The sequence below is a fragment of the Labrus bergylta genome, chromosome 3 (assembly GCF_963930695.1).
Source record: "Labrus bergylta chromosome 3, fLabBer1.1, whole genome shotgun sequence".
Taxonomy (NCBI): Eukaryota; Metazoa; Chordata; class Actinopteri; order Labriformes; family Labridae; genus Labrus; species Labrus bergylta.
In genome coordinates, this window is record NC_089197.1 from 15,158,181 (window position 1) to 15,170,064 (window position 11,884).

Here is an 11,884-nt window from a genome sequence, read left to right on the forward strand (position 1 = left end):
ACACACACACACACACACACACACACACACACACACACACACACACACACACACACACACACACACACACACACACACACACACACACACACACACACACACACACACACACGTAACGGACATCCACATGTTCATTAAAAAACACTCCTTGCTGGTTTAAATATACATTTATTCTCAGAAATAAAACAATAGAATCTTAAAGCACAATATAACAGCTGTTACAGACAGTTCCCCGCACACATAAATAATGCATTCACACTTCAAAAAAATAGAGCACTCCCTTCTGATCGCAAAGAGAACAAAAAAAGCTTCAATGAGGCAAACAGGACGTGTCCAAAGGCTTGAGTCAAACCCCCGCGTCAGATTGGGGTGAGCTCGTACTGGGTAAACACTGATGAGGAAGGCCTGTATACACTTTCCGATGATATTACTGTAATGGGGGATTTAGAACATCAGAAGCGGTTAGCGAGTCTGACAAGCTAATCCTCCTGGAGTTGCTTAGCGCTTTGTGCCTGTGTGTGTGTGTGTGTGTGTGTGTGTGTGTGTGTGTGTGTGCGTGTGTGTGTACATGTGCAGCAGGTGGGTTCTGTACAGCAGCTTCAGTAGCATATGAGGGAGGACAGGGGCCGTGTGCTCGGAAGCTATTTATACGAGATGTTCCCCTTGCACCGCTTAGTCTTACAGTACAGCTGTACAAAACAAGAACAATCATATACGCAGAGTAGTTGCATTTCAATAAATAAAAGGCAAACAGGACACTTGCTCAAAGAGGGTTTGGTAAAAGCAAAAAGGTCAAGAGAAAATAAAAAGCAAAGAGACTGTGGTTGTGTTTGTGGGCCTGTATACAGTATGTTTGTGTGTCTGAGACAGAGCTTAAGGTAAACAGACAGGTCCTTCATATTTCCTGGTATGACGTCGTGGGGGCCGTGTAGTCGTCCTCGTTGTTCCTGCGGGTGGAAAAAGAGAGGACAGCTTTCATTTTCTGGTCGATTTCCCACAGAGGAAAAAGAGAAACACACTCTTTAACTTCTTTCTTAGTCCTTCTCCATCTGCTTAACCCGTGTTCTGAGAATACCGTGTGTGTGAATAATGGATGAGTTTAACCAAGCAACCGTATTGTCCTCTGTCACAGCTGAAGGCTCATCTGAGTCAAAGGCACAGCACTACACACCAACGTCTTCAGCTTAATCAGAAAGGTAACGAGGTGCAGTGAATGAACACTGTCTCAGAGAAATCATTTTGTCTTTCTCTACTTTATTGTATACTTTCACTATTCACAAGGTTAGGGCAAGAGTAAGAGTAACAACTAGGTAGATAAATATGTCAGGATCAAAATCAACCGAGGGTGAAAAGGATGACAGGATCAAACTGTACACAAATAAGCATCGAGATTCAAATTCTGAGTGCCGTTTGCTTTTCAGGAGGAGGAAGCACACAATCAGTCCAACAAACTCCAACTTGACTTATTTCTTGTATGGATCTGGTTGAATGTAAATCTGTATCATCCCCCTTCCTTTGGCTCTACTAACCACCTTCAGACAAACATTATTTGATTCCTTATCTATAGGTTAAACAGCCACGAGAAAACAGATCTCTATTCATATCCAACTATCAATATAATAGACAAAGCTGCAGACTTCTGTTCAAGTTTCAGGACACAACGTTGTGTTTGCTTCAACGGCCTCTGGATTTCTTGAATAAGCTAATTTAAGAGATGATGCTAGACACCTTGAGACTTCACTATGTACTTATTGAATAGTGTCCTGCCTTCACGTTAACAAATTCAAGGTGTTAAGAATGATTGTGTTCCATCATATTGTCCATATCCTTCCTCGTTATTGACTTTTATGCTTTATGTGTTACTTCTATTTTTTAGAAGTGCTTTACAAATAAAGTGATTAAATACTTGAAAAAGCTGAGTTTGTGGAACGTACAGTAAGTCACAGAGGGATTTCATGACATGTGTAAACTCTAGATGTAGGCTCTACAAAGTGACATGTATGGATCTATTAACCATTCCCCACAGAGAAAATGAAGATTTTTGCGGTTTGTTTCATTTGCAGCAGGCATGCGGTCTGTGTTGACTCTGGGACTGTGTGGAAACAACGACATGAGGCTGTGTTTGCTCACACGGGGCTGTGGCTCCATATGCCCGTCTTTGATGCGGCTGGAGTCAGAGACTGAGCTTTAACACTGGGCTTAGACTGGCCTCAGCTGATAGGCAAACATTTAGAGAGAAAATGACTATCCTGAACATTTACTTAAGGCTTGTTCCTTTGTGAAACAAATCACAGGTTTTAGAGTTACTAGTAGGAAGAAATAGTAATATAGTGATGACATCATTGCTGTGGACAACATCTGCAACATTTAGTAGTGTTTAAAACATGGATTAATAGTTTATTTTTATTATTTTATATGACCGTATATAAACGTATCTGTTATGGATTGAAGTTTAGGGATGGTACAGGTAGAAACTGATTGGTGGATTAATCTGATGAGATTCCTTTTTAAAGATCTTCTGAATCACGGTGAGCAGCAGTTAGTAATCAGATATGAAAGGGACATCTGATGCTGGTCGTGCAGCTGCCAAACTGGTTAGGTAATAATAACCTGAAGCAAACAGGAAGCAGATGTTCATCAAACTGAACATCTGCTAAATTAGGGCCTGGGTCCATTATGAAAACATAACACTATGAGCAAAACACTCAGAGAGCCTGAAATGGAAAAAAAAAAAAAAAAGCTTGTACTCCTATCTGTGTGGAGCAAACAGCTGCAGTGTGTGACTCAGTCCTGACTGCACTGAGACTACTACCAACAATGGGGTTATTCCAGGCATCCATTACTGAGCAGACGTGAGAGAGGTTCTCTGTTTGAACACGGCGGGTCAGAAGAAGCACGCTCAGGCCTGATTCAGCGGGGCCAAATCTGCTGCTAAATACCTGACTGTTGCATAACGTGGCATCTGACTTGTGGGGCGGAATCCTGATTGTTATCTACTGTTCTGCCTGTGAGATCGTTTTCACTTCGGTGCATTCAGCCTTTCTTCCTGCTGACAGTCACCTACTGAGCTCAGGGAGGAAGATGATCTTTAGTCCCACAGTAGTTTGGGGGAAGTGGGTTATGAATGGTAACAAGATTATAGACAAAACATCAAGACCCATGCCTGCAGATGTACAGATGTTCGATAACCTTTTTTCCTTCCTGACACCAATTACAATAATAACTAGATTTGAGTTCTGGCCAATAAAGAGTAAATCTCAGATACTAGAAAGATTTTAAAATGTCCATATCATTGGTGGTCAATAACACTGATTGATTGTGTCTAATGGCTAGTGTCTGCTAGCTCTGGCTGACATGACACTCTGCCAGCACCACACTGTTTTGTGTGTGTTATAGTTTTGAGGGGGCTAATTGGTATATAATTGGGTTCATAGGAGGCCATTCTGACGCTTGTATCAGTGTGGAACAACTCCCTGCAGATGACTGCCTTCTTCATATTCACCTAAAAACATACCCTGTCTGACAACCCCCGATGAACATGCTACAAACAAGAAACTCAGCTCAGTATTTGTGATCCACTACTGGCATAAACCAAACCAAGAGTTACAAGTTACAGCCATCATTTTAATGAAGCAAGAAAGGTAGTTACTGTAAGACTAAGTGAAACTCGAACACCTGCCCACACAGAAGTAAAAAGAGGCATGTACAGACAGGCAGTTTGCTGCGCTTCATTAAACGCCTCACCTTACTTCCTCTTCTTTCAGCCTGCGCGCTGCCTGCTTTGACTGTTTGATTTGCAAGTCCAGTCTGTGTAAGAAGTCTTTGGCTGACAGCTCCTCTGGCTGGGGTGGTTTGGAGTCCTCGGGGGGCGGGGAAAGGGGTGGCGAGGGTCCCTCGATGTCCTGCGTCACAACACAGGGCGAATCTGCCTCCTGGCATGCTGCTTCAGCGTCCCCATCAGGAGACTCCAGAGACAGTCCATTAAATATGTAGCGCTTCTCCGACAACACAGGGATGTTGAGGCTGTTCTTCAGAAAAATGCAGTCGTTGCTGAACAGCTTATTGGCTCTCTTGACTTGTTCCATCTGGTGTTTGAAAGAGACAGAGGGGGAAAAAAAAACTCAAACAAGCATCAAGTACACCAACAAAGCACTTCCTCCCTTGTTTGGATCTTCACACTCAATCTTAGACATTAGGTTTTAAACTGATCTTTTGACACCTTCAGCGGTAGCATTTCTACAACTATATGAGTTCACTTCTGTTTTCTCCAAATGACAGTGACAGTAAAAGCAATCACTGGACGATACGCTTTCATTATCTGGAAAGAGGTTATGAGAGTGTAGTGTCTGTCTGTGCTTTCGTACTTCTGTGAGAAAAAAATAAGAAGGTAATTTAGCTCAGGGATCTCCAACCTTTTTTTTAATCTGAGAGCTACTTTCAAAAAATGAAAGTGGCCAAGGGCAACTTGCATCAAATCGCTTGCATTTATTTACATAGCTCACATCAGCTGAATTAAGCTACTGTTTGTACATGTGTGAAATTGCAATAAGCCAATGCTTATCAATAATCTTAAATTCACATGGGTCAAATATTTGAATAGTGGAAGAGGTGCATTTTCCGTCGTCAGATTTTTATTTTTAACAGTCGGTCAACCTATAAGCGAGCTACTGAAAACCTGCCCGCGAGCTACCTGTTGGAGACCCCTGGTTTAGCTTGTGTGACTAAATCTGGCAATATAATGGACACAAATGTTTGTTTTAACTAATGCACAGTATCCCTTCTTTACTCTAAACAATTCTGAACATAACAATAAGAGTTAGTCTTTACTTCCTCCCAGAGAAGCAACCATTGTATTAATATTATTATTGTATTTGTCTTACCTGGAGAGAAACAGTTATAATAGTCAAGCCATTTTACACAAAGTTGATATAGAAAATCTATGAATATGTGGAGTGAGAGATACGAATAGTTGCTGTAGCTGTTTGAGGGTGTTAAATAATACTGATGATTGAAAGTATAAACGAAAGGTTTAGCCCTTTTTTAGAAGACACTAAATCAAAGAATACAAGTTTAACAAGATGCAGCAGTATCAGTGGGTGACTCATAACTAAGCTCTGTGCAACATTTAATCAGACAACGTAGAATAATGTGGTATTAAAGTGTTATCTCTATTATCTCTATTCATTTAGCTCCATAGAGTATCAGAGATTCCCTGGATTAACCTGTTAGGGTCAGAAGTGTCTGCTGCTCAACTTTTATTGATTAGGCAATAATGCAGGATCTGTTCTAGCAGCCATTTGAGCAAATAAGAGTGCATTTAAACTAATTCAGCTTAACAGTTTTACTAATTTATTAAACTTGTACTATCTGTGTATGCAAATTAAGGTCTGGGTAACCTCAGGGCTGCTCATATGTATACATACAGTATATATATATATATATATATATTGCATTTCCTGCGGGCTATAATAATTGTCACCTCTTCTACCTCACTTGAGTTTGCACAAGTTGAGAACATTAAAGTCAAACCACTTTTCCACTCCATATATGAAGTTAAACTGTTAATATACATTGAAATCTTCATGTGTTGGATAAAAAGCCCCTTTCACTAATAATAAGCCTATAAAGATGCTGAACTGCATTTTTTTTCCAAAGAGCTCTCTCTCTCTCTCTCTCTCTCTCTCTCTCTCTCTCTCTGTTGCAGCAACTGTACGAACACTGAGTGCTCCAAGATATGTTATAGTTAAAGAGTTTTATTTGACAAACTTAGTTGCCTTGAAGGGAAAGATGGTGACAAATCAATGAGTTCAGCTGCAAACGTGATGTCCACATGATGGAGAAAACAGTCGTGATGATGTGGGATCCTCTGAACTGTCAGTGAGGACAAATCAAACGCAATCACTCTGACACTCAGATGCAGGTGGACGCGGTGAACATCAGAGGATAATCTAACATCAGTGTTGTGGAAGCCACCTTACCGTAACACCGTATTTCAGAGCGATCCCCTGCAGGGTGTCACTGTCTGTAACCCGATGCTCGATGTACTTCTCCCCCAGAGAGGCCGTGACGCTCGCCGTGCTCCCGTACGACCGGATCTTTGTCCGGGCCAGGCTCTGGGACAGTTCGCTCTCGGACTCGGAACCGGACCTGGACCGAGGGAAGATAGGCTGGCCCAATCGTCCTCCTCCTCCTCCATCCCGCATCGGCAGGACGGGCGAAAACTCCGCCATCTTCTCTTGAATAAATAAAGAAGCCCCGGCTGCCTCTCGTTTGTTTCTAACGCTCAAACAGGCGACTCGCTGTGATGAAGCGAATCGCTAAATTAGGCGGCGGGGAGATTCCCATCCCCGGTCATTTTTCAGCATGACGACCCAGGGGAGACGAGACATGTTTCGGGGACCACTAACCTCACGGCAGGCTCGCTTTGTCATAGATCCGTTACGTTGACGTAAAAACGTCCCGAACGTCGAACGTCCAGAAGGAGCAACAAATAATGTGATTTCCGGTTACACTTTCAAAATAATAAAATATACCATAAAATAATGTAGTTCAATGTATATTTTAAAGTCATCACGGCTTCTGTAGTCCCATATTTTGTAATAACGTAAAGTTTAATTATTATTATTATTATTGTTATCATTTTTCAATTTTATCACCCCCCCCCCCCCTCCTTAAATGTGCACTATGGAGTTTGGGAGGTGAAATTTGAAAGTTGGAGAAGTGAAACAATTCTGTGCTATATTTTCTGAACTGAATACACAAACTTTACTCAAAGAAAAAGTGGCTCCCTGGATAAAGTGTTTGGAGCTAAAAAGCAACAAGGAGAGTTAAGGGTTTCACTGTTGGTTGCCCCCAACCATAACGCAAAGCATTTTATCTCTGTTTTTTTATTTGTTTATTTATTTTGCCCTCTGAGGACAGTTTGTGTATAGAGTTATGAACATATAGCCTACTACAGAATCTGTAAATTTCTCCAACTTTCACATTTTTCTACCAAATGTAGCCTACATAGTGAACCTTTTTTTTTTTTTTTTTTTTAAGTATCTTACTTTAGCTTACTTTTTCAAGTAAAAAGCTATACAACCCTCTGCCACAATCCCTCAGGTGTATTCATTAATCTTCTAGTTCAAAGTTGAAAAGCCAACGTTTCTGTATATTCACCTTTGTGAAGTTACCTAATTATCTAATGTTTGGTCATCTAAATTAGGCTATTTAAATTAAATCATTTTTTTAAGTGCAACACTTTACAGTACACATTAAAATGTGACCTTATTGTGACCCCTGCTTTTAACCTAACCATGAAGAGGGGAGAGAGAATCGCGCTGCTAAATATGTTCATGATTGTCACAAACTGAGACAGAATACACTTAATGTTTCATAGAAATACACTGTAAAAATAATTCATGTTATTGTTAATGTCTTTTATTCATATTTATTATATTTGTTTACTGTATATATTGTTCTCATTTGTTGTTCAAAATGTTTTCTGTACTGCTTTGGCAACATAGATTGTTGATCTGTCATGCCAATAAAGCTCATTTGAATTGAATTGAATTGAATTAAAGGGGCTTTATTATTTCAGTAGCCTACATTACCTTTGTATTGAGGAGGCATATTTCACTACAAACAGTTGTCTGTAAGAAGAAGGTTCCACTTGCTGACCCCTGACTAATACGAAGATGACCCTGGAGTGTCAGGACAGTTATGCTGGGTATTCTTTTCATCCGATCTCTTCTGCTGATAATTGCCCTGACCCCTTGGCCTCATTACTTATCATTAGATCTGAGATAAAGCTTGCACCCTAATGAGTTGACTCACTTTTCTTGTGTAACAAAATAAAGAAGGAGCAGAGGGATCTGTTAGCATTAGGTGGAAACATTTAGCAGGTATGTGTGACCAGTGACCACTGCATGTGACATCTGGAGCCAGTGCTGTTAAACACAGACTCACTTTGGATGGCGACTGTGAGTGGAAACTGGTTGACAATCTCATGACCAACCATGTGGTTAAAAAAAAACAACAAATGTGTTTTTAATCATCACCACATGGTAAAAGCTATTAAAAATACATAGGGGATTTTTTTCCAGACTGTGATATCAGTGTCATAAAGTCAAATGAGGATATGAGTTTTTATACGGCCAACATTATTTTCCATTGTTTCCAGCTAACATATTGACATAGCTTGCACAAATTAAAAATCCACCTTCATTTTTAGAATCAATAAGACGGAAAAAAGGAGACGATTGAAAGACGCAGGCGAGGAAATCAACCAGAAAATGCATCTAACTTCGAAATTATATCCAGAGCTTATTGAAAGGAATTCAATAAAATTCCCTGTAAAATGTCTGGCTGTTTTATGCCTGCCAAATTTAGATTTTACAAGTTTGGTTTCATCAATATTAACATTGTAAAAGTCAGTTTAAGAGACCGCTGATGATTTCAACTGTAATGAGTGATCACTCTGACAACAGCAAATATGAATGTCTCTTTGCTCTTCGCTGCTGTAACAATGTAAATTTCCCCATTGTGGGATAAATAAAGGACTATCTTATCTTATCTTATTTCTTCATCTGCCAGGCAATAAAATCCATTTTCCATGGGCTTTGGTCTTCTATAGGCTAATTATAAAATATCCACCTGCAGGCTGCAAAAGTCAGTTAATCGATGTTAAAAGTGAAAAAAAAAAAGAAGTTAAATGAAAGCAAATATGCAACCTGGGACATACTGTGCTCAATATGTTTCATTACATCACAGCCTCCAGTCTCTGCTACAACAGGTGCTGCTTTGAGATGCACAAATTGTGCCTCTATAGTAAACGTAACACGCTGTAAGACAAATAGAGGGGAACAATAAGTGGATTCAAGAATGAATACATTCAGTCTCTCTTGATTATAAGTTACCTCCCTGTAGGGCATTTTAAAATGGAGATCAGGTCATTCTACAGTATACAGAGAGAGACCAGGAGGTGGGAGCTCCATTTATTCATTATACAGGATGTTCTCCATGTGAGATGACCCTTTTTTTAGATTGCAGTGCAAATCAATTCCTTATTCATGTTGTGTTCGGTCTCCAATGCTTGTGGGAACATCTGCTTGTGTGACAATAAGAGGACGAGAAGCCAGATCACTATTTTTCATGGGACAGAAAAACACCAGCAGTCTTAAAATGATCCAATATTACGCCCAAAAAGTTGTTACTATTCAGGATTGTTATTGTGTTTTAATATTATTATTATTGTCATTATTATCTACAGTGAGCTTTATAGGATCAAACCAAGCAGGAGACTGTATTTGCACTTTGACCTCCTGCATCCTGAATCAGTTTATTTCCTTTACTTGACCCTGCCCTCGTTCTATTTAAGGCAAAAAGAAAAGAAAAAAAGAAACAAACAAAGAGAGGGGAAGTAGAAAGACTTTGAACCTCCTGTCACATTGTAACCATGACAACGATCAGTCGAGCCACCTCCTGATCGATCTGCTCAGTCTCGACTGGAAGATGTTGCAATCAATGCAATATATATCCCCGCTGTTATCAGCTCAAGGAGGCACATATCTGATTTAGCCTGTTGGACTTCAGGTTTTACGGCGTCGTGCAGATTGAAGGTCATTTAGGCAACATGAAACCTGTTGGAGATAAATATAAACTATGTTGAACAGGTGAATCCGATGGGAGCATTCTGATCTAATTATAGTTCAGTTCAGAAGTTTACAAGTAGCATGTTAATAAATCTCTTACTGTAACTTTTCAAATTAAATGTAGGCTATGTATCTATTTGAGCTCGTAAGAAGGGTGTTTGTGAGCAGATTGTCATAGAAAGCATGATCTACGTGAAACTCTTAACAGGCTCCCTTTCAACAATGCCTAACAATGCAGCAGTCAGTTTGCTTCTGACCTCTAGTGGACATTTGTTGTTATTGCAAATCAGCTGTGTGTCTAACATGTTCAACCACCAGATGGCGCCTCTTACTCACCATTCGCTTGTGCTACTTTTAGACACAAAAGATTTTAAGCTTTTTTGAAGGGTACTGCAGACCTATGTCTTGTTTGATTGAGTTTAAAAGGGACTCAGCTAGATTGTATTTCCAAAAAAAATCATGGTAATGATGACCTGATGAACCATTACGCTCTTAATCCTAATAGTATAGTTCTCTGAATAAGAATCAACATTATGCTGGACAGATATTTTTCATTCTGTAAATGAAAGTTATAGACATGCTATCAGGTCTTCAGGTCTTTATTTAAAATAATAATCCAGCACACACAGAAGGATGCTGCTAATGATTTTGTTCCTCTACAAACAGGAATTACACTTGTGGTTTTACTTGGCAGAATGTGTCTGACGTTATGGGTTTACTATTTTTAACACAATAGAGAGGGAGTTATTCCTGCGGTGCTGCTCTCACTGCTTTGTAACAGAGGACGCCGTTATTCCCGTTAAAGCTTTGGGCAGGATGCATAGTTCTTTTATTTTATTTGGGCTTTCATGCCTGAAATTAAATCTGAATTCCCTCCGCCATAATTTAAAGGAAGTAGCCATATCTCCAATTTGACATATAAAGAGGGATTTGTCTGCTTTTCCTTATAATAGGACTAAGGATACACCAAGCCAAACATCACAAACTGTAGGTTCAAGCTTAGAGGGATCATATCAAACATGCACTCACAGATGTCCCGGACTTTTCTCACTTCATTGTTCACTTCATTGTTTTTAGTAAAGCCATTACATAACCAGGTCAGCTATGAACCAATGTTTGGAGGATACCGTTATTGCTCTTTTCGTCCCAAACACATTTCAGTGATCACCGCCATGGCCTCAGTATTGAGAAACACGTTGAAGAAAACAATCGAATTTCAAAAGCTGTTTGGTCAAACTGGAAATTGCTGCGCTTTCTGTTCTTCCTTACAAGACATAAATGTGTAAATTAAGTTTGTAACTTGCTTTCATCTAAAACACACTCCAGAAATAGTGCCCTATTCAGTGAGTGACGACTCACACCTTTACCTCGGCTGTTTTTGAATACAGTGTTTTCTATTCTTTCCTCTCCCTCATAATCTGTGAGCCTTTGTTTACCAAGCACATGAGGTCATGATGGAGCGGGACTACTGAAGCTTTGTTCAGAGCTGGCAGGACTGCAGTGCTTACACGGATGGAAAATAACTTGAGACTACAGGTGAACATACCTGTTCAATAACAAAAGCCCTGTGTTAAAGCTGGGAGAAGAGGAGAAGTGAGGGCAGAGGGGCTATGCTTGACGAGAAAAAGAAAATACACTGTGACGAAATGTGATCTCAAATAAACATGTCAGCACAAACATTTCTTAAATGGATGAGTAGTTGAAATGTGACACATCTGCTGCCTTTTTGCATCACTGCAGATCATGTGAGGGCAAGTTGAGTCTGGTGCTGGAGTCGGTCCAGTCCAGTGATGTTTAATCCTTGTCAGCATCACGGCCTTGGCTGCACCTAATCCAACCTTCTGACCACCAGCTGAATTAATATCACAGCTAATCTGAACCCTCCCACGCCAAAGAGAATATTATTCATTCATGCTCACTCACTGAAGACCAAGACTGAGATTTTATTATGAACTGTTGCCTTTGCATAACCACACTGTTTGACGTTTGATGAAGAAAAGAAGCTAGTTGGCTTCAAGAAAGTTGATCAGGGGTTGGACAGAATTATAAAATATATGGTCACCCTGACTCATGTAATACAATTACTGAACGAATGGTGCCAAATATCGATATTTAAGCGACTCTAAATATAGATTTGGGCTTGTATTAGCTTTAAGAGCTAATGAATTACAGCATAGCCACATTCCCTAAACTAAAACCTACCGCCCTCCCAAGCCTTCCTCCACACCCACAAAGAGCATACTTCTATA

The 11,884-nt window shown here is 40.0% G+C and overlaps 1 protein-coding gene across 1 annotated transcript; it reads right to left on the reverse strand.

Annotated features, from left to right (window-relative positions):
* Positions 1 to 152: 152 nt before the first annotated feature.
* Positions 153 to 6,430, reverse strand: lysmd2 (LysM, putative peptidoglycan-binding, domain containing 2). Its single transcript, XM_020641244.3, has 3 exons — positions 5,979 to 6,430; positions 3,745 to 4,085; positions 153 to 947 (listed from the first exon to the last, which is right to left on the reverse strand). Exons 1-3 carry the CDS (start codon positions 6,228 to 6,230, stop codon positions 896 to 898), a joined length of 645 nt encoding a protein of 214 aa, XP_020496900.1. The 5' UTR covers positions 6,231 to 6,430; the 3' UTR covers positions 153 to 895.
* Positions 6,431 to 11,884: the final 5,454 nt, after the last annotated feature.

Bases quoted from the DNA above. Each gene is read 5' to 3' on its own strand.
- lysmd2 (XM_020641244.3), bottom strand. From the start codon at position 6,230: ATGGCGGAGTTTTCGCCCGTCCTGCCGATGCGGGATGGAGGAGGAGGA. The intron at 4,086-5,978 runs GTAAGGTGGCTT...TTCAAACACCAG, and splicing joins CTCTGAAATACGGTGTTACG to ATGGAACAAGTCAAGAGAGC. The intron at 948-3,744 runs GTGAGGCGTTTA...TTCCACCCGCAG, and splicing joins CTGAAAGAAGAGGAAGTAAG to GAACAACGAGGACGACTACA.